Source organism: Mytilus californianus, unplaced genomic scaffold, assembly GCF_021869535.1.
Source record: "Mytilus californianus isolate M0D057914Y unplaced genomic scaffold, xbMytCali1.0.p SCAF_6, whole genome shotgun sequence".
In the NCBI taxonomy this organism is placed as follows: Eukaryota; Metazoa; Mollusca; class Bivalvia; order Mytilida; family Mytilidae; genus Mytilus; species Mytilus californianus.
In genome coordinates, this window is record NW_026262712.1 from 109,598,567 (window position 1) to 109,622,608 (window position 24,042).

At 31.5% G+C, this 24,042-nt stretch overlaps 1 protein-coding gene across 1 annotated transcript in view; it reads left to right on the forward strand.

Moving 5' to 3' along the window:
- Window positions 1-22,335, forward strand: part of LOC127704852 (uncharacterized) — a 40,616-nt gene extending 18,281 nt beyond the window's left edge. Inside the window, exons 7-13 of the mRNA XM_052209078.1 lie at window positions 10,331-10,426; window positions 11,149-11,292; window positions 12,625-12,748; window positions 13,428-13,503; window positions 14,951-15,023; window positions 16,571-16,696; window positions 17,396-22,335. Coding sequence (XP_052065038.1) covers window positions 10,331-10,426; window positions 11,149-11,292; window positions 12,625-12,748; window positions 13,428-13,503; window positions 14,951-15,023; window positions 16,571-16,696; window positions 17,396-17,494 — 738 coding nt within the window. The 3' untranslated portion in view covers window positions 17,495-22,335. The remainder of the gene's footprint in view (window positions 1-10,330; window positions 10,427-11,148; window positions 11,293-12,624; window positions 12,749-13,427; window positions 13,504-14,950; window positions 15,024-16,570; window positions 16,697-17,395) is intronic.
- The last annotated feature ends 1,707 nt before the right edge of the window (window positions 22,336-24,042 follow it).

Below are 24,042 nucleotides of genomic sequence, written 5' to 3' on the forward strand. Positions count from 1 at the left end.
GTGGTATGATTGCGATTGCGATTGAGACAACTCTCCACAAGAGACCAAATGACACAGAAATTAACAGCTATAGGTCACAGTACGGCCTTCAACAATGAGCAAAGCCCATACCACGCAGTCAGCTATAAAAGACCCCGAAATGACAATGTAAAACAATTCAAACAAGAAAACTAACGGCCTAATTTATGTACAAAAAATGAAAGAATAACAAATATGCAACACATAAACAAACCACAACCACTGAATTACAGGCTCCTGACTTGGGACAGGCACATACATGTACATACAGAATGTGGCGGGGTTAAACATGTTAGCGGGATCCCAACCCTCCCCTAACCTGGGACAGTTGTGTAACTGTACAATTAAAGAACGAAGTATAAAAATCAGTTGAAAGAGGCTTAACTCATCAGCCGGATAAATACAAATACAATTGGACGTAGCCGGGTAGTTGCACATCCAAACAACAAAAAGACACTAAGTACAGATCTGAGAGTACTTGCAGTTACTGACAGCTAGTTCAAAGCCACTAACAACTTATAAAAAAATCTTGCATCTAAGAGACTAAGACTAAATTATCAATCCGTAAGCTCCCTTTAGAATTTAAAAAATTTTAGATTTTACATTTCTGAGTTATGGGGTTTTAATTCATTAAAAATGGGGGGATTTTCCAGTTTTTGGACAACAACTCAAAAATGCTTTAAGCAGTTCGCATGAAACTTTGGTGAATTATTTATAGCTATTGATGTAATCTCCCTATTGATTTTCATAAATTTCAAATATGACATTGAGAAGAAATTGAACTTTATTTGTTTATAGTATTGCACAACAGCACAGTGTATTGCACAACAGCAAGAAATCTTTAATTGAATATAAATTCAATTCATATAACCAATTTCAAGTTCTTTGACTACATTTATTCAGAAACTATAATATGTCAAATATTTAATTACAATCCAAATTCAGACCTGTATCAAGCTTGAATATTGTGTCCATTTTTGCCCCAACTGTTCAGGGTTGGACCTCTGGGGGTGTATCCAGCTGCGCTCGGTGAATCAGTTTATTTCTTAATTAAGAACTCCTTTTTTCATTCATAAATTACTTTATACTTGGAAAAATAATTTTGCTTGGAGTTATAGTTTCTAAAAAAAGTATTGTCATTGAAAGAGTTGACATGTTGCAATGTACATTTATTCTACATAGTTCTATGGTACCAAATCAAAAGTTTATATAAAAGAAAGAAGTCAAAGGTTTCCCATCATAGTTTAGTTACATACATTTTTTTTGTACCTGAGGTCGTTGAATATAGATCATTATATAAATAAGGAGATGTGTTATGATTGCCAGTGAAACAACTATCATCCATATATCATCATATAAACATAGTTAAAAAAGGTACAAACTGGACATAATGCACTAATTCAGAAACAAATGAGAACAATCGCCTTCATATAGTGCTCAGAATATGACATTCATAAAACTTGTTCAATATCATTAGAGAACTCTAAATCTTAAATACTGAAAGCCACCTCTGATAAGTACACTGTACTATGCAAGATAATGATATAACTGGACTAAAAATACACACAACCAGTAATTAACTGCCTTTACAGCGCTTTCGCGCTTTGATTAATATAATATAGGGATGTCAACGAGTACTCGAGTACTCGAGTATCGCTCGGTAGTACTGAATATCGAATACCAAAATGATACTCGATTAATCGTTTTCCTGTTAGAATGTGTTGCATTCTTAAAGAAATAATATTTTTATTAAGAGCGCCTCCCTGGAAATTAGATATTAATCAAAATCAATCAAAATTGAAATACGTTTCGAATGTTTGCGTTCATTGTCATTTAAAATTCCTCCAAGCATATGTAGGCTATGAGCAAGTGCACCTTTCCAATGCTAACACTTTTGGCTAATCATGTCTTAGTCATTCCACTACTTCTGTATCGACAGAGCAAATATTTTCATTAGCAGAACTGTGAATTACGTAACAAAGTTGAGATTTCCAAATACTATTGTTTGAGTAATCATTTTTCTATAGATGTTTATATTATTAATTAATTGATTAGATCATTGCCAGTTTACATAATTAGTACATGTGGTAAATGAGCAATTAATTATGGTATACAATTCCTTGAACTATTATGAGCTTTTCTCATCACTTGGCGTCCGTCGTCGTCTTAGTCGTCGTCCGTCGTCGTTAGCTTTTTACAAAAATCTTCTCCTCTGAAACCACTGGGCCAAATTTAACCAAACTTAACCACAATCATCATTAGGGTATCTAGTTTAAAAAATGTGTCCGATGACCCCACCAACCAACCAACCAAGATGGTCGCCATGGCTAACAATAGAACATAGGGGTAAAATATAGAATTTGGCTTATATCTCTGAAACCAAAGCATTTAGAGTAAATCTGACACAGTGTAAAACTGATTATCAGGTCAAGATCTATCTGCCCTGAAATTTTCAGACAAATCTGACAACCTGTTGTTGGGTTGCTGCCCCTGAATTGGTAATTTTAAGGAAATTTTGCAGTTTTTGGTTATTATCTTGAATATTATTATAGATAGAGATAAACTGTAAACAGCAATAATGTTCAGCAAAGTAAGATCTACAAATAAGTTGTCATGACCAAAATTGTCAGTCGACCCCTTTAGGAGTTATTGCCCTTAATATTCAATTTTTAACAATTTTTGGTAAATTTTTGTAATCTTTTACAAAAAATCTTCTTCTCTAAAACTACTGAGACAAATTTAACCATAACTTGAGAATGACTTATCCAAATTTCATGAAACTTAAGATAGTTGTTTCTTATGATGTTCAAACGATCTGTATACTTTTGGTGAAAATAAGATTAAAACTTTTTGAGTTACGGGACTTAGGAACTAAAACAGGTGTGTGTTTTTTTCACATGTCGCGCCGTATCTCAAAAACAATTTATGATTATTGCTTAAAACTTTACACACTTCTTAGTTATATTAATCTTAAGATCTGTATACTTTTTGGTGATGATTCAAAATTTTATTTTAGAGATATTGAGTATTTTGTTAAAAAAGGGGGAGGGGTTTTTCACATGTCGCGCCGTATCTCAAAAACAGTTTATGATTATTGCTTAAAACTTTACACACTTCTTAGTTATATTAACCTTAAGATCTGTATACTTTTTGGTGATGATTCAAAATTTTTACTTTTGAGTTATTGAGTATTTTGTAAAAAAAAGGGGGAGGGGTTTTTCACATGTCGCCCCGTATCTCAAAAACGATTTATTATTATTGCTTAAAATTTTACACACTTCTTAGTTATATTAATCTAAAGATCTGTATACTTTTTGGTTTTGATTCAAAATTTTATTTTTGAGATATTGATTTTTTTTGTCGAGCCTGCGACTTTTGTCGCAGAAAGCTCGACATAGGGATAGTGATCCGGCGGCGTTAGCTTAATATTTTAGAAGCTAGAAGACCTGGATGCTTCATACTTTGTATATAGATGCCTTATGTTAAGAAGTTTCCGTCTGTCATATGTCCAATGTCCTTGACCTCATTTTCATGGTTCAGTGACTACTTGAAAAAAAAGTCAACATTTTTTGTAATGTTAATTTCTTTCTTATTATGAGTAATAGGATAACTATATTTAGTATGTGCGTACCTTGCAAGGTCCTCATGCCCGTCAGACAATTTTCATTTGACCTCGACCTCATTTCATGGATCAGTGAACCAGGTTAAGTTTTCGTGGTCAAGTCCATATATCAGATACTATAAGCAGTAGGTCTACTATATTTGGTATATGGAATGATTGTAAGGTGTACATGTCCAACTGGTAGGTGTCATGTGACCTTGACCTCATTTTCATGGTTCAGTGGTCAAAGTTAAGTTTTTGAGTTTTGGTCTTTTTTTCTAATACTATATGCAATAGGTCAACTATAAATGGTGTATGGAATGATTGTAAGGTGTACATGTCTAGCTGGCAGGTGTCATCTGACCTTGACCTCATTTTCATGGTTCAGTGGTCAAAAAAAAAGTTATGTTTTTGAGTTTTGGTCTTTTTTTCTAATACTATATGCAATAGTTCAACTATATTTGGTGTATGGAAATATTTTATGATCTATATGTCAGTCACACAGGTTTTATTTGACCTTGACCTCATTTTCAAGGTTCATTGCTCAGTGTTAAGTTTTTGTGTTTTGGTCTGTTTTTCTTATACTGTATGCAATAGGTCAACTATATTTGGTGTAAGGAATGATTGTAAGGTGTACATGTCTAGCTGGCAGGTGTCATCTGACCTTGACCTCATTTTGATGGATCAGTGGTCAAAGTTATGTTTTTGAGTTTTGGTCTTTTTTTCTAATACTATATGCAATAGTTCAACTATATTTGGTGTATGGAAATATTTTCTGATCTATATGTCAGTCACGCAGGTTTTATTTGACCTTGACCTCATTTTCAAGGTTCATTGCTCAGTGTTAAGTTTTTGTGTTTTGGTCTGTTTTTCTTAAACTATAAGCAATAGGTCAACTATATTTGTTGTATGGAAGAATTGTTAGCTATACATGACTGCCTAGCATGGTTCATCTGACCTTGACCTCATTTTCATGGTTCATTGGTCAATGTTTAGTTTACTTGGTTAATGTTAAGTTTATGTGACAGTTGTAATAAAGCTTTATATTTAGGACTAACAACATAATATCAATGATTAATAAAGAAAGCGAGACATTTCAGCGTGTGCACTCTTGTTTTTTTAAAAGGGGGGTTTTCACATGTTGCGCCGTATCTCAAAAAGGATTTATGATTATTGCTTAAAATTTTACACACTTCTTAGTTATATTAATCTAAAGATCTGTATACTTTTTGGTTTTGATTCAAATTTTATTTTAGAGATATTGAGTTTTTTGTAAAAAAAAAGGGGGGTTTTCGCATGTCACGCCGTATGTCAGAAACTATTTATGCTTATTGCATAAAAATTCACACACAAGACGACGGGTGTATCATGCGCTCATGGCGCAGCTGTTTATTTGTTATTACCTTGGATATCATTATAATATCTAATACTATTAATTATGATTTTAACCTTATTTTACATGATTTCCAAAGCATCAGTAAATACAGGTGAGCGACACAGGCTCTTGAGAGCCTCTAGTTTATATTGTTCAATTCATACCTGAGTATACAGTTGATTCAGTTTATGTCTTAAATAATCATTTATTATATAGTTGCACAATTATATTGATATAAGTCCTCTTGTCAAAAAATACCAACTAAATATGTAGCACTATAAAGATTTTTTTTTATATCAAAAAGGAAGAGAAAGTATCATATATCAATTAAAATTCAATTAAAAAAACTATTCTGTTTATCATGTTTATTAAATTCATTGTTTCTCATTACAAATGCATATACATGGAAATATATACATTCAACAAGAAGATCTGACCTAAAGACTGTTATTGTGTGTGGAATGCATAATTTTCCCTTTTGGGATCATTATTCTTCTGTCAGCTTTGCCATTCGTGCGTCCTGAGTTATTATCATAAGAATTCTTATCTCATTCATAGCTGGTCCGCTTCCAATGAATCCCACCTCCGCACTGTAGTTCACACAATTATTTCAATGGTGGATGAAGAAAATTGACGAAAATAAATGATGTTTGACACAGGGCCTCCAAAAAATATTTGAGTCAGCCGGACATTTTATGTCTTATTCCGATTTTAATCCCTTAAGACTTAATTACAAAAGGCAATTATGGACCATGGTAATCAGTTGGTCATCATATAACCAATGATTGACATTACAAAAACGATATTAAACTTTACTTTGATATAAATTCAATGTTCTGACATAAACTGTTAAATTGACAGTGCATCATTCGAAGTGTGCAACATCAGCTTACTAATATCTGCCTTAGACTCTTTTTGTGCAAAATAACGTTGTCAAATACTTTACTTTCGTTTTAAAAAGGACCTTTTTATAATACTGGTTTTTGACTTGACAATGGTAAAACATGGACCAGAGACTGATACGTAAAATCCGTGTATGTTTACAAAGCACAATTGAGTTTAAGTAACTCTTTTCACTTTATTTCTTCAAGTAAATACTCAAAATGAACATAAGATAAAGGTATCAATGATAATTTTAGCATTTTTGAAGAATTAGGATGCATAATTAAATTTCCCACCTGTGCACACGTGTACTAGTTTAAACAACGTAGTTCTGACGATTTTTCGTTTAAAACATTTTTAAAATTTTCATCAAATCATATTTATAAACGTATTTCTGACAATTTCAATCCTTTTGACTAAATTGATTAGATGCATACCGCTGAAATGTAAGAAAATAACTTTGAATAGACAGTCAATGTCCGGTACAAAATAGTTTACCTGTCGCCTGAACAGGTAAATTTTAGCTGTCCGACAGCTAATTAACCTTGATTAAATTGATAAGGTATTAAAGTAGGGTTTGTTTTGATAGTACTTAAAGATCGGGTCAAAAAGATTGAACTTCCAATTTTGAATTATGTTAAAATGACCTTCTTTTAAGGAAGCCTTAAAAACTAAAAGTAGATGACTATTTCATGCTTTTCCCAGATGGACAATGTCGGGAATATATGACCGTTTTGGAAGCCATGGTTTGACAAGCGATTTGGAAAGGAATATGACGTTTTCAATGCAATAAATGGATTAAACATTATCTAAAGGCAACTTTCATCACGTTCTAATGAAATAACAAACTTATTTTGCCGAAAATCAGATTGTTTTGATGTACGCTCTCAAGTTACAAGTACTGGAAGTGATAAATGAGATCATAAATAGCTGTCTGTATGAAATAACATACAACCAATCTGTAAAGTAAATACTTTCACCTCTTTTCTAAAGAATTAAATCGTTTATGTCCTTGAATTTCTTTACTTATAAATGAAAAATTGCTGTTTCATTGACTTGGTTAAAATTGAAAATTGCCGATAACGAAAGCGACTTAAAGCGACTATTGTGAACATCAGGGCAAGTATATATCGCTTTTGACGGTCAGGCAAAGCGAAGTGACGGATGGGGAAGCGATTTCTTCGCCCCAGTCGCCTGCTAGCGTGAGCCCTGCACCAATTTTTATACGACCGCAAAAATTAAAAATTTTTTGGTCGTATATTGGTATGACGTTGGCGTCGTCGTCGTCATCGTCTTCTGGCGTCGTCCGGCATCGTCCGAAGACACATTGGTTTTCGCACTCTAACTTTAGTTTAAGTGAATGGATCTCCATGAAATTTTACCATAAGGTTCAATACCACGAAAGGAAGGTTGGGATTGATTTTGGGGGTTATGGTACCAACAGTTAAGGAATTAGGGGTAAAAAATAAGCATTTTTGTAACTTTCAGACAATAACTTGTGTGTAAGTGTATGGATCTCTCTGACATTGTACCACAAGGTTCCATATCACAAAGGGAAGGCTGTAATTGATTTTGGGGGTAATTGCCTCAAAATTTTAGGAATTAGGGGCCAAAAAAGGGGCAAAAAACAAGCATTTTTCTAGTTTCATGACAATAACTTGTGTGTAAGTGTTTGGATATTTCTGAAATTGTACTACAAGGTTTCATATCACAAAGGGAAAGCTGGAATTGAGTTCGGGGGTAATTGCCTGAAACGTTTAGGAATTTGGGGCCAAAAAGGGGCCAGAAATAAGCATTTTTCTAGTTACAAGACAATAACTTGTGTTCAAGTGTATGGATCTCTCTGAAATTGTACTGCAAGGTACCATACCACAAAGGGAAGGCTGGGATTGAGTTTGGGGGTGATGAATCATAAGGGGGTTCAAAAAATATGGGGGGGGGGGGGTTTCTTTTTTTTTCTTTTTTTCCTTTTTTTTTTTCTTTTAAAATTTTCCATTTTAAGTTGGTTATTTCTGATTTATATTTAAAAGCAAATAATAATGATATGGTAGGAGATACACACCAAACAGGATGTGTAAATTTTTATATAATAAGTATTGTGCAATAGCAAGAAATTTTCAATTGCACAGTATTGCACAATAGCAAGAAATCTTCAATTGCACAGTATTGCGCAATAGCAAGAAATATCCAATAGCACAATATTGCGCAATAGCAAGAAATTGTCAATTGTACAGTATTGCGCAATAGCAAGAAATATTCAATTGCACAGTATTGTGCAAAAGAAGATACTTCTTATAAATTGCTTATTTCTTGATCAATTTCAATGGGGTTTTATTCTTGAATTCTTGGGGTTCTTTAATATGCTGAATATAACCGTGTATTAAGTTTTTGGATTTTGGGCCCCGTTTTTTAATTGGTCCACATTGAGGTCAAAAGGGTCCAAAATTTAACGTTGTTTGATTTCATCAAAAATTGAATTATTGGGGTTCTTTGATATGCCGAATCTAACCGTGTATTTAGATTCTTAATTTTTGGTTCCGTTTTCAAATTGGTCTACATTAAGGTCCAAAGGGTCCAAAATTAAACTTAGTTTGATTTTAACAAAAATTGAATTTTTAGTGTTCTTTGATATGCTGAATCTAAACATGTATTTAGATTTTTGATTATGGGCCCAGTTTTCAAGTTGGTCCAAATCGGGGTCCAAAATTAAACTTCAACAAAAATTGAATATATGGGGTTCTTTGATATGCTGAATCTAACCATGTATTTAGATTTTTGGGCCCCGTTATCAACTTTGTCCACATTGAGGTCAAAAGGGTCCAAAATTGAACTTTGTTTGATTTCATCAAAAATTGAATTCTTGGGGTTCTTTGATATGCTGAATCTAACCATGTATTTAGATTTTGGATATTGGACCATAATAGGTGAATGTCCAATTTAAAATTTTTAAGTTCTTAGACCACATTCATTCTGTGTCAGAAACCTATGCTGTGTCAAATATTTAATCACAATCCAAATTCAGAGCTGTATCAAGCTTGAATGTTGTGTTCATACTTGCCCCAACTGTTCAGGGTTCGACCTCTGCGGTCGTATCAAGCTGCGCCCTGCGGAGCATTTTATTAACTAATTATTGGAGATTGTGATTGCGATTATTTTTTTCTCCAAAATATAAAATTTAACCTCCCTCAGAGCACCTTTGCAGCCTTCCAGATATATCGGGAGATAAGATGCCTATTTTCAAGACTGCCTTGAACATGTTGAAAGAAGTTCCATATGCATATTTTTTCACGTCACCTGTGTATAAAGGTGTGTTTACACTGTTGATTTTCCATCCAATATTCAATTAGATTTTATACTGTCGCACAGGTAAATCGTACAGTGTTCTTTTTATACAAATTTCCATTCGAATTTGAACAGGTGCTATTGCTTGATAATTAAACAAATATGTTTTTATAGTATCAGCCAAGCAAAAATCGTACAGTTTTGTCGTTTCTCAGTTTCACACATTGTTGAACCCATTATTCAGATGAAATGACATTTTGATTTACCAAACTACATTGGATTTTAGGTTTCACACCTCACAATTTTTGTTGAAATGCAATAGGTAAAAAAAAAGATGGAAATTGTACCATCTTATGTCTTAAATTTCCTTATTTTTTGCCCATTGATATATAGTTGTCTCATAAACAGCAAAACACTTTCTTATTCTTTTTATTTTGGTACATCAAAATGAAATAACTTTCCAGACAATGACACAGATATAATGACAAATGAAATAACTTGCCAGACAATGACACAGATATAATGACAAATGAAATAACTTTCCAGACAATGACACAGATATAATAACAAATGAAATAACTTTCCAGTCAATGATACAGATATAATGACAAATGAAATAACTTTCCAGACAATGACACAGATATAATGACAAATGAAATAACTTTCCAGACAATGATACAGATATAATGACAAATGAAATAACTTTCCAGACAATGATACAGATATAATGACAAATGAAATAACTTTCCAGACAATGATACAGATATAATGACACATGAAATAACTTTCCAGACAATGATACAGATATAATGACACATGAATTAACTTTCCAGACAATGATACAGATATAATGACAAATGAAATAACTTTCCAGACAATGATACAGATATAATGACAAATGAAATAACTTTCCAAACAATGATACTGATATAATGACAAATGAAATAACTTTCCAAACAATGATACTGATATAATGACAAATGAAATAACTTTCCAAACAATGATACTGATATAATGACAAATGAAATAACTTTCCAAACAATGATACTGATATAATGACATGCACAAAATATTGTAAGTATAACATCAAATATTAATTATCAATAAATCAAATACCTGGTTGATAATTTTAGCGTGAATGTTTACAGAAATAAGATATTATTTATTTTCAGGAAAAGATGAAAATGTTGAAAGATAAATGGGAAAGTGGAGAGGAGACTGAGATTCCAGATGAGATGGACATAATTTTGACCTCAAATACAAGTGTGGTAAGATTCAATGAACAATATATACAGAGCAGAGCTCTATACTGAAAAAAAAGCTGTTTGGCAGAGGGAAAATTATATCAAGCTTAACCTTCTTTTATATCAGCATCAACCTTTGGTCTAGGAATAATATTCTTTGTATTCACTACCACATAAGTCATTACTGTGGATTAATTATTATTCCTAGGATACCAACATTAGTGGATTTGGAGGGTATTGGTAAACCACAAATTTGAATGTTCAGTCAAGTATAAAATATCTATAGGATTGTAAGGAAAATTTTGCAAAACATCCACAAAAATACAATTGTTCCTCAATCCATGAAAATAGGTACCAACAAAAATTAATGAATCCACAGTATCCCAACTGCATAATATTCGTTCCAAAACTGAAAAATGCCAAATTGCTAGCTAGTGAATTTTTCAAATCTGCTACATGACATTAATAAGTGATATTGTAAATTTGCAAAAATCCTATCAAAGGCTATTAATCGATCTCAAGTTTGTCTGCCATTGTAGAATATAAAATTTTTTCCAGTAATTTGTTAGCATCACAATAATATATTTTATGTCATTGACTAAAAGTGATTGTTTTGTAAAGGTCATTAGGTCAATTGACACAAAAAATTAGGTCAATCTGAGAAAGTGAATGATAGAAACTGTTAGCATGCTGATTTTAAACTCTACTATTTTGGAAACTACAATGCAATTAATTTATTTTTACAGGTAGAAACGATGTGCAAAGATGTCTGCATTGCTAGCATATCTGAGACTGCCATGGCAACAGCTTGTAAACAGGTACAACAGATGGATAGCATGATTTCCCATAGTAACTGTACAGTAATGTTGTCAGCTTTATTACTACAAAAGGTATCTTTAAAGAGTGAATGTTAACAGGGCATAAGTATCCACATTGGTATTAAGCTTTATTCCCTTTACAAGATTTGTTTTCAATATAGACAAAAGAAAATTTCATTGAGGAGCACCTCAATAACATAAGTGAATTAAAATAGATTATTTAGAGGTCACTATTCAGTCTTCAGTGATATACAGGTTCAACAAATTAAATATGGCAGACTCTGAGTTACCCAAAATCTTATTAAAGAAGTATTTGTGTTTTACAATTGAGTATTGCAAACCATTTAAAACATTTGGTGTATCACTTTTATGGTTGATTTTCACAAATTTTGTTCTTCATTGGCCATATAGAACACTGATTTAAATATGTGCTCATTAAAAACAAATCATTCATATAATATGAAAAAATAAAGAATTATTATTTCAAAATCTTGATAATGCCAAGTGTAATGATTGACGCACAATATTTATAGTCAATGAAGACTGCAGAAACAACAGTAAATGTATGTTAGTACAGTGGGCTCTGTATTATGTTTTTTTTGTTTATCAAAGTATTAATAATATAGTTGAGGCTCCATGAAATTGGATTTTCCATCTGCTTTTCTTTAATAAAAGATAATTTGGTAGCATCTGATGGCACAAGTTTTATATTGTTATTTACTTTTTCTGAAAGTGTAAATAATCATCTTTGAGATGGGTTAACAGAGGACATTAGTCCATCAGATATCAGTACAATGTATTTATATATTGCTTTTTTGTCATACCTATTTGCTTAAGACTTTAAAACTTCTTGCATTAACCTAAAAATTGGAAAAACTCTCAAAATGGCCTCATTTTGAGGTCTTTTCATTTACATTTAGAAATAAGCAATATTATCACCCTTAAAGATGTGGATAAAATGTCTTTTGTTTGGTAATGCTGTTACAAATATAAAGTTGTACCAACAACTATGTTAAAAAGGGACATTTTGTTTGAAATATGTCTTTTTTTACATGTAATGACATCACAGTGACATAACAAATGACATTTTAGTATTTGCCTATTCATATTTCTTAAGAAAATCACAAATTGACATGATTGTAGAAAACTATTATTTTGGCAATTATTACTTTTTATTACACCTCCTCCTTTTATTTAAGATAACTTAACTTACATCATAGTTTGAAAACTTCTATTTTTAAAATTGTTTTCATGTAAGAATTTGAAATTGAAAAGTTTCTATTCTGACTTCTATTGCCCCAAAAAAAACAGATAGATCTGGAAAAGTAAAGGATGTGGCAGAGGTAGGAAAAGTAAAGGATGTGGCAGAGGTAATTACATTTTCTAATCCTTGTTTTTTTTAAGGTTATAGAAATGAACCAAAGTGCATCAAGAATATTGACAGGAGTAGTTGCAATGGTGGCAGAATCATTTTCTAAACCTCTTATTGAAGGAGTCTTTGTTCCTGCTATTGGAAACAGTCACTTTGGTAAATTTCCTGCAAATTGATATTATTACATGTGTGATTCAAATAGATTTTAAAATATATTACCAATTAATCAACCCTCTGAGAAATGAACAACAGTTATTACAATAATTAGTGTTTTCAGTCTAAAATCAAATAGCAGAAGACACATCACAAATAGGATCTGCTAAACAAATGTACTCTAGCACAAATTTGAACTTCTGATATAGGCTGATTTTAATTTGTTAATTTGTCTTCAATTTGCATGATGTTTAGACACCAGCGGTGCTAGCATAAATTTTTATATAAAACATAAAACTTTATAGTCTGTATTTTCCATCTTGTATACTGTAAATTCATCATCATTTGTTATAGGGTAGCTGTAATTGGTTAAAAAAGTTAGTGTAATGTACTTGTCTGTCTGACAGGTCACCTGTATACTGTAAATTCTTCATCATTTGTTATAGGGTAGCTGTAATTGGTTAAAAAAGTTAGTGTAATGTACTTGTCTGTCTGACAGGTCACCTGAGCAAGACCCCATTATTATGGTTCATTGATGTACGTCAGTGTAGTTTTTTGGTCAGATTATGAATTCATTTTTCAGCTAGACCTAATATCTGTGGTAGTTTACAATGCAATACATGAATAAATGCAAGAATACGGAACTTTGTTATGATAATGACCATTCAATATTTCTCAACAGGAACATATCAAGCTGACCTCATAATTAAAGTATGTAAGGAAATATTTCATAATACAGACAAGTTATATTTTCTGGAGTAAGTATTAAATTGAGGACCTGTTTTGATGACTGAAACTGATTTTTGTCCTTTTTCATGTTTGCAATAGATAGAAACATAGATAACTACCATTTGTTTGTATTGATGTTTGGAAATTTATTCCTCTTAAGCTCTTGTTATCTTGTTCAGGGTTTTAATCTCATTTATGTAGTTGAAAAGGTTATTTTGCATTTCTTGATTTTTGTGACATTCACAAGTGTAATGGCCCTTTTACACTTTATACACCTATATACATTAAAAACATTTTAAACAACTCCTTTTTAAAGTATCTCCACTAAAGTGCTTGTCTAATTCCTCTATTAGTTGATGGTATCCAATATCATAAATGGTCAAAATATGCTGTTGATCTTGATCTTGTTCACCATTTAAATTCAAGTATTCATTGCATATAGCTTTTAGTTGGGTATGTCTATAAAATGAGACAACAATGCAAACAATGAAAATACCAAAATGACATCTTGAAATCTAGTGTAAATTTTACATTCAAATTATCTCCTCTTTACCAGAAAAAAAATCAAGTTAAGAATGATTACAAGGTAAAGCATGATTCATCAGTATGTCTGAAAAGTCAGATAAGTTTACAACCTAGCTCCCTTTTCCAGATGCCTCTAATTGGTGTTTAGTACAAAAACTGTAACAAAGAGACAGTTTGTTATAATATGCAGTATATTCTCATAAATACAACAACAGACTAAACGGAGAGGAGATAAATGAATTTTTATTGGGTTATATATATTCAGGCAAAAAATTGTTTGCTGAGGTCATAGTCAGATCTCCAATGCCTTGTAATGCCTTCCATTTTGAACATTTATCTTGGACTGAAGAACAAGTGTGGTAGGTCAATGTCACAACCATGACAACCAGTAGATAATTGAAAGCAGATCATAATATTTCTTGGTTGTTAAAACAGTTTTATTGTAACTCTTTAAAATTTTAATAAAGAATGGAATGCTCCTTTAAGAAACCAATAATGCCAAGTCAATTATTAATTGATATGCTGTGTATTTTGTTCAGCTAATTTCATTTCCATAGAACTTGTTTAGCCTTCCAGAGTCCTATTAGTTGTTGTGCATTTATGTTTATTTTTGTGTCCTTTCTACACGTTAAAAGTTAATAAGAACTGATAGTCCTTTGAACTATGGAAGTGATATTCACCCCTATATACATTCTCTTTGCCTATTGTGTGATACAGTACAACAGATTTTTTTTTTTAATCTTACTGCAAGCATATCTCTGTATTACGTATTTTTCATTTTAATTTTTTTTAAATTTCTGCTTGGAAATATTAAATAATGAAACTTCTAGCCTTGATTTTATGTAATGTTCAAAATAACAGGAATGTCTTTCAGGCTGATAAACCCTTGAAAAATTTAATAGTGGACTATAAATTTTAATCTGAAATTATGAATTATGTACTTTTTTTCAGGCAGATGTTGAAAAAGTCTATAGATATTACAGATAATCACATTTCTGTTTTACATGCTTTGTTTGAAGGCAAGGTAGTTATTATTTAGTCAGTTTTATTTTATTTTTTTACTTCTACAAAGACTCTCTGAACTTTTCTGACAAGTATTTGTCCATATACAAATCATTCAAAGATAAATTTTGTGATAATCTCACAAGAGGCTACACAGGATTACTTTAGTCAATCAGCTGTTATACCTCCGTATGTCTAGTGTATAATAAAAATTGACCAAAAGAGAAAAAAATCAGCACTACAAAATCTACAAAAGTATTGACAATTGACTGAATTCATCAATTGATGCCCTATAGGAGTTAATGCTCTTTAAAACAATATGTGACTAATTCTATAATAGAAACAGAAACTAAATATAAATATTTTCAATTTCAACGTTCAAGAGTTATGGTTCTTGAAAGATTGAAAAATGGTGTTTCCAGTCGTGTCCGTGTTTTAACTCATGGACTGTTCAACCATAGATTTTCAAATTTTAATATGTTACTTTTACCGTTCAGGAGTTGTGGTCCTTGTGGTCAACCAAAGCTTTTCAAATTTGAATATGTTGTTACTGATGACAAAATGGAGGTCAATTTTGATATTGACGATTTTCACTATCACCGTTCAGGAGTTGTGGTTCTTGAAAGATTGAAAAATGGTGTTTCCAGTAGTGTCAGTGTTTTAACTCATGGACTGTTCAACCAAAGATTTTCAAATTTTATTATGTTACTTTTACCGTTCAGGAGTTGTGGTTCTTGTGATATTGAAAAATGCCAGGACACAAATAAATGTTAAAAAATCCAGTTTGCTGTCACTCTGGGAGCCTCTTGTTCAATTTTCAGATGCATGTTCACCTGATCTAGTTTCACATCAATTCTAATATGAATCCAAGTCCTAAAGAGAATTTTCTGTCGCATACAACTTCAAAACTTGCCATATTTAGGTGTGTGATAGATTTTCACTTTGTATTGTGATTTTGAGATATATTGTAAATCACGATGAGGTCTTGAAAAATTCAAAATATAAATCATTGTTTACCATTTAAGTTATTTTGTTGAATTCAATGATAATTTTTATATTTTCTCAAAGTGGTATTTTAAGCAATAATATAACAAAATAGATTTTATTTATAATCTCTATTTTTTCCAATATGCATTAGTGGAAAAAAATTACAAGTCAGCACTTAGCAGTTTTGTTTGATTTCAAAGCTTAACTGACATGCCAATTTATTATCCTGTTAACAGTTATCTCATCTTAAACTGTATCAACTCTTCTTGAAATCGTATATTAATTAGTAAGCATTGACACAATTTTTGTTTCGTATGAATATTTGGCTGCCAGATATATTTAATTTAACAGCAAAATATACAAATTATCAACAACACATTCATCATTTGAAATGAGGTATAAAACAGTCAACAACACCTTATTGGTGAGATTACCGAAGTTGGTACAAGAACATTATTGGTTTTGTATTGTTACAAAGTTTTTCAAGAACATTTCCATTTATATTAATTGTTAACAGTTTTATCTTTTAAATTGGAATTGGACTGTCATGAGTTAATATGTTTAATTTTTCCTTAATTTCAGATAGACATCAATGATAGCTTACTTTTGACAGTATTGGAATCTTTTAAAATATATGGATGTAAGCTTGAGAAAAATTTAAAGTTTGGAAAATTAATCATGGCATTGGTCAACAAATATGGTGTACAGGTATATCTTTTAAAGCTTTAATTATCAATTTAATATTTTGTTTGCACTAAATAAGACTGTTATACCAAATGATTCTTAATGTTTCTAAGCCATTTGAAAGTATTTTAATGTTGAAAACAGCTTCCTTGGAACTTGTGCCAAAAATTTGTTAGAATTGATTAATTGAGTGAATGATGTTTACTTACGGTGCATCAGCGCAAAAAGGTTATATTGTGGCAAGAGCTATGTCAAATATTTTAACAAAAGGCTGTTTAAATTTTGAGGACGTTTTTGCCTTGAAACATTGAAAATTGTTAGGAAATATCAGTTTTCAAAAAGAAAAATTTTTTGATTCCTCAGAGGTTAGGTTTGACTAGCAGTTGTTGAAAAGATCAGCATCTTTTAAGTAAATATTGTGAACTGATAAATGATAAGATGAATATGACCTACTACATCACCAGTAATAGCTCAAAGCCAATATGCATTAAAATTTCATCAAACATCCTTCTCTATAGAATGTTTGTCCAATACAAGTGTAAAATCACTGTAAACTCATCTTCTTTTCCTGCCAGTGGTGCACATTGTATTGCAAATTTAATACCTTCAGAATGCTTGTTCTAATTGGTTTAGTGTGAAATGAAAGTCATTATTCTATTATTGATTTCCAAATTGTATCTCCATTTGTGAGTGATTTTACACCTGTGTAATTGTACATTTCAGATGGACAAAGACCATAAAGAGATTCTCACACAAATGGTGATGTCACATAAGTCATTTCTGAAGAAAACAATACAAGCAGCCGTGACTAAATTAAGATGATATGGAATATGTTGAATTTTACTGACTATAATAATGTTATCCATGAACTCTCTTGACAAAATACTATCATAGTAATTTTGTTCGTAAAACAAACCATTTTAAGATTATTATTATTAATTGACATTAGAGGTTCAATATAGAGAAAGGTTAAGGTTCTGGTTCTGGTTAAGGGATCAGTCATCTAAATAGGGTAAAAAGTTAGATCTTCCATTTTTTTAGACGACAATTTTCTTTCAAAGTTTGGGTTGATGACAATGCATGTTCCTCTGATGAAAGGACTTGATTCACTAACTCATAATTTTTGCATATAAATATCTGGTAAATTTTCAACTGCAATAAAGTTATTAAAATGTTAAAATGTCAAATTGTTTCAGTTAAAAAGATAATTTGGCAAAATTTATGACAGTTTTTTGAAAAGGTAACAGTGGCTCCAACCCTTATCCACAAATATTCTTGTTGAAATATTCTTTAAATATCATATTTTTGACTTGACAACCAATATTTCAATGGGCGAGGGGTTGCACAACATATAAAATCAAGCAAAAAGGTCGAAAATGGTGACAAATTTCTAGAAAAATGGACTAAAATGGCAACTATTCCTATTGTAGGCAAATATGTTTATAAATATGAAGCAGATATACAATTTTTCTTATTATACTTTAAAAAATGAATCATTTAGCAATATGTACGCATTAGATTTTTCTCAAACAATTTCAGTAGAATTCAGCTGCATTGATATGTTTCTGCCGACCTGGTAGCTCCACGTTTTGTGGAAGAGTTATCATAACAAAATAGTTATTTCTGTAACACAGGATTTATTTCTAGGTGTGTTTATTTATAATTTTTTACTATGGAGTAAGATAAGATAATGAGTTATTGCATATAATTTATTGTCATGCATATTTGTCAGTGTAATGAAGTTGTATATGAAATCTCTTTTCCTGCAAAAAGTAAGTAATTACAGGAAATGGTTAGTGTTAACACCATTTTTCTTTTCTAATGTAAACAAATTTGAAATTGAACGGTCCCAGAGAAGATTGTTTTAGTTCTCCTCACCTGCTTCTTTTCATGTTTGGCTTTGTAAATTTAGTAAGGAGTTAAAATTTAGCTGTTTTATCATTTATCTTCACATCTTCCTGTGTTATTCATTTAATATTTCAAATTTCCGAATTTTGACAATTTTTCATATTTCCGAATATGAAATAGACTATTTTCATATTTCCAAATTTGGACTCCAAGAGTTTATAATTTTTTGACAGGTTGCCTTCTCTGTGGTAGGACATCCTGGTACTCAGTCAAGTAAGAGCAGCGTAAAGAAGTAAAATAAAGCTTTCAATGGGTACAATTTTGAGGGAAAATTAATTGATATAAGTTTTCTATACAAAACAAAATCATCCGAAAACAGTAAACTTTCCCCATAAATTGCACCGATTATATATTTGATTTTACTTCTTTTTGTTCTCTAACCAGACCAAGCACCAGGATGTCCTACCACAAAGTAGGTAACCTGTCAAAAAATTATATAATCCAGAGTCAAAAGTAGGTATTATGAAAATGGTCTATTCTTTTACACATTTAGCTTGAAGGTTATTTGCTGTGAAATATTTTAGCTCCACTGTGACCAAAATTTGGAATTGTACTATTGTTTTTTTTTTTTGTATACAGTTGTTTGTCTTTTGGTCGTTTTTTCGTTTTTTGCTATGGAGTTATCAGTTTGTTATCGACTTATTAGTTTGAATAAGCGATTGTTATCTGCAGCCTCTCTTTTCAGAGGGCTGAACGGCTGGTGTCTAAATTTTCCGAATCAGAGGAGTGATTAAAAGTGTTGTCACAATCGTTTATTGGCTCATTTTGTGCGAGACAAAGGTTAACAAATGAGTCTGAATTATTATTATATATTTGGTGATCTAAGTCATCAATTTAGCTATCGTGACTAGCTTTTATTCAGCCTTATTCTGTTCTCAGTTCCATATGGCTGGCATTGGGACTTGCGTTTCAGTTCACTTACGACCTTTTGACTCATTGATCAACAAAATAAGTCAGTCAAATCCTTACAGGATTTTTGTCCTTAATGTAAAGTTTTAACCCTTTCCACAATTTTGTATTTTGTTAAAACAGTAATGAATAAACAGAAAGTTTGTCCAGCAGGGCAAACTTGACTCTGTTTCCATTTAAAACAAGTAATCTTGTTGCATCGTTTCAATTTAATGCTAAAATGCCAGATGAGCCCTTAAAGGACTAGTTCAGGTGATGATGTTCCTGTTACTGAATCCTATGACGTGTAATGTGTTTTAATGAAGCTCACTTTAATGACTGAAGCTTGCATTAACATACAATTTTTAAAATAAAAGTAGCCTTTAGAGGGTTACAGACACTATAAAATTTTGACGTCTTTTAATCATATCAAGTTGTCATCAACGGCTTATCTTTAAATACTAGTATAGCATTTCTCGTAAAACAAATAATAGACCGCATTTCTCATCTAACTCCTCATGTGGTATGATGGTAATGTCGTAAATAAAAATTAAGACGTTGAAAAAGGATATGTTAAAACTAGGGGAAACTTCTTTCATCTTTCAGCAGCAAGGCTACAGCTGTGATATACTGACTAATTCAAAATTATTCTTTCTTCCTGTGATCTGAATACAATGATTTTCTACCCCAGAAATAGATTACCTTAGCTGTTTTTTGGCAAAACCTTTCACATTTTTGGGTTCTCTATGCTCTTCAATTTTGCACACTATTTGGCCTTTTTATCTTATTGACTCGAGCGTCACTGATGAGTCTTTTGTAGACATAACGCGCATCTGGCATACATGATTTTAATTCTGGTATCTATGATGAGTTTACTCTCACAGATAGCTCAATATACATGTAAAACTGGTTTCAATCAGATCAAAGTTTTCAAAGATTTCCATACTTCTACTATAAATTGCTCTGCCCAGCTGGTATAAAAATTGGTTGTTTGTTAAGTAGTAAAATGCAAGAGAGTGATCTTTCTTAAAATTGCAATTTTAAATTTATAAAAACAATTACAATACTGCATGATAATATTTCATATACTATTAATGCTTCAATGAGTGTACAGTTCCTTAAGGTAGCACAATACAAAAGAAACTAAATTTTATCAAATTTTTATTTTCAGCTGTATTTGTTACTTCTTAATATTACAAAACCACAGAAGAAAAATAATTTTCCATATCTTGCACTGTTAACGAGTTTTGATGCTAATTAGTTTTATAAACAAATGCACGAGTCTGACTGATACAAATAAGAACATGTGGGCAGTACTTTGTGGTTAATCGATAGAATCATTTGATAGCTTTATGACCACTGACCAGCTATAAAAATAACAGTCATAGAAAAGAGGTTGAATTAGGGGTTTATAGAAAAAAAGAAGATAATGAAATCCAAATAAAAATACTTTTTTATATTGGAGCTGCCAGGAGAAAAAAAAATTGGAGCTATAGAGGGAATCAAATATAAATGTACAGATATTAAACAAATATAATTGTACAACAATTAATGTTGCTGATGTTAATGCTGATGGTTATATCAGATTTTCTTGAGGAGAATGTGTAAATATGAATTCTTTTTAAAAGAAAACACAAATTAAATATTTTATTTTCAAAATACAAAAATAAGAAGATTCTTCTTTGTGTAAAACACCATAATTTCATTGTATAGACTTATAATTCTAGAAATCCCCCATAATAATTCTCTGGACTGACCAACTGAGGATTTTATGTTCACATGCACAACTTACATTTTGTGAAAATGTTAAAAACAAAATCTATTGTTTCATGTACTGATTGAATAAAAAAACCATATTGAAAAAAGCAAATGCAATGTGTAATTAAACTTCTGAGACCATTAATGGTTGATGTTTATCCAAGTGGGCGGAGTTTGACCATATCAGAGGCAACTGACTTACAGAAAGGTCAATAATGATATAACTTCTCCCGCCAGATCTGGTTTTTGGTGCATGAGTGTGCATTTTCTTTATATATTTAGAATTGATGAAATGGACTGCTTTCTTACTGGTCAAAACCTAATTGATTTATGATTAAGAGCCAATCCTGAAGTGTCCCCATGGTACATGTGTGAATGATATTGAAGTTAATGAGGTTCAAATAGGAAAATCCTTATTTATTCAATTGTGACACATACATTTTTTGAAATGAAAATGTAGTTTTAAATGAAATTAGCTCCTAGACGGGTGCCCCTATATACCTGATTTTACCACATGTTGTTACTTGACCATTTATCTTCAAAACTGTGTCTCAGATTGCCAAAACCATCAATAGAACAAATTTTATACCCAATTAAATTGAGTGATTCTTATGAAATAAGGTTGCAAACTTAATTGAAGGGTTATGAGAGAATGAAATACAATAGGAAAAATCTGGAACACGGTTTTGGAGGTCAAACTGTGTTGCACAAAATCTATCAAAAATTTCGGAAGCTATGAATAAAAAAGAAGCTAATTTCATTGAAATGTGGACATCCGAATCTAGCAACTAAATACATAATATTCAATTATATAATAATCATGTAATAATGAAATTATCATCAATTGACTGATTAATCTGTCTTCTTTCTTTTGGTTCCTCATTTATGAATTTTAGAGCTGAATGAAAGAAAATACAACAGTTTAAAGTTGTCTGATTGGGGGTGAAAAAATCTTTGTATTGTGCTACCTCAATTCAACGTAAATAACCTATAGAAAGTTATAATGAAATCATTCCTATGCATGTATATGATTTATAATTGTAACACTAGTTTATTGGAAGTGTATTTTTTCTGGTGACGACCAACAATAAAGCTATCTTCAAAACGAATAAATGGAGGTTTCTTACTTTGGTTTGAGGTGTAATAAAATAGAAGTGCCCTAAGGTTACAACGGTAGCATCTGCAGTGACAGTCTAGTTTCACTTGCATATTATGAAGCCGAAAACTTTGTTTACGCTATTGTTATCCCTTCACACCAGGTTATCTTATTAAACCTCTTATTCACACAATAATCAAAGATTCCAAACGTTATATGATTAAACTATTCAGGGATCAAAGAAACTTTGACAAAAGGTTATTTTAAAGCTAGAGAGACCCCTCTTTTTAGATTTTATAATGTCATACAAGTGAGAGGATTAGCTAGCTATAAAACCAGGTTTAATCCACCATTTTTTTACAAAAGGAAATGCCTGAACCAAGTCAGGAATATGACAGTTGTTTTTCATTCGTTTGATGTGTTTGAGCTTTTGATTTTGCCATTTTTATAAAGGACTATTCGTTTTTGAATTTCCCTTGGAGTTCGGTATTTTTGTTATTCTACTTTTCCCCACAAAGAAATGTGCCTGGATCCTCGTTGTAAGATGTATACATTTCATTGTAAATTCAAAATTCAAAGATCTGCTATAAGTATTATACCATGCAGAAACAACGTCAAAGCTTCAGACACACTGAATTGGTCCACAGCAAAGTATATGTCAGCCCTCAAGCTGTACCGGGCCATTATAGAGTGGATACAAACGCACTTCCTCTTGTTTAATAGGATATAAATTATTACTAGCTGTGATAACTGAGCAATGTGATGGATGCTGTATGCATACTTAGATCATATGACATCTCTCTCGGTCGTTTTGTTCAATATGCAAAAATTTCAGTGTTGTTTAGGTACATTGCTTTTTCTTTGTCATTTTTAGTTGTGCGACACTTCTTGTCTATTTTCAGTTGTTTCAGTCTCGTATTATCCCATTTATTATTTTTTTTATTCTAACACCCTTGAATTTTGTGCATCAGTAAGATATACATTATTTAGGGTCCTTTTTACAGTAAATCTTAGAATTTACTCGATCATGAAATTTCCAAATACTACACATTTTCTTCTACTGTGATACAGATCAAACTTATTTCTGTATACACTTCAGTTTCTTTGAATTTGCCTTAATGAATTTATTCGAAAGTGCTATTCTAACCTAAATGAACTTCCGATATTGAAAAATTGAAAACAATACGTTATAAATTTCAATTTGAAAGCCACGGAAACTGTTGAAGAGCTATATTACCAAAAAGGGCATAAAAAATAGCCAAATCCATCTAAGGTCAGCCTTGCCTGAGGGAATAGAAACCTTGGTTTCTTTATAATTTCAAAATGTATCAACGGATAATTTTAGAAAGGTTTGTTATAAATCATGTCGCTACCTAAGTACTGACTAGTGAGCTGATGATACCCTCGGGGGCTGATAGTTCACCAGCAGAGGTATCGACCCAGTGCCGTAAACAATCAAAGCAACATGTGATAAATTTCATGCTTCGTAAGTGCTTTTCTGGATTTAACTTCATCAGGAACGCTCAAAGCCGAATGTTTGAAAGCCAAGGATGTACAAGAACCGAAACGGTTGAAGAGCTATATTACCAAAAAGGGAATAAAAAATAGCCAAATCCATCTAAGGTCAACTTTGCCTGAGGGAGTTAAAACCTTAGTTTCTTTATAATTTCAAAATTTATCAACGGATAACTTTAGAAAGGTTTTTTATAAATCATGTCAG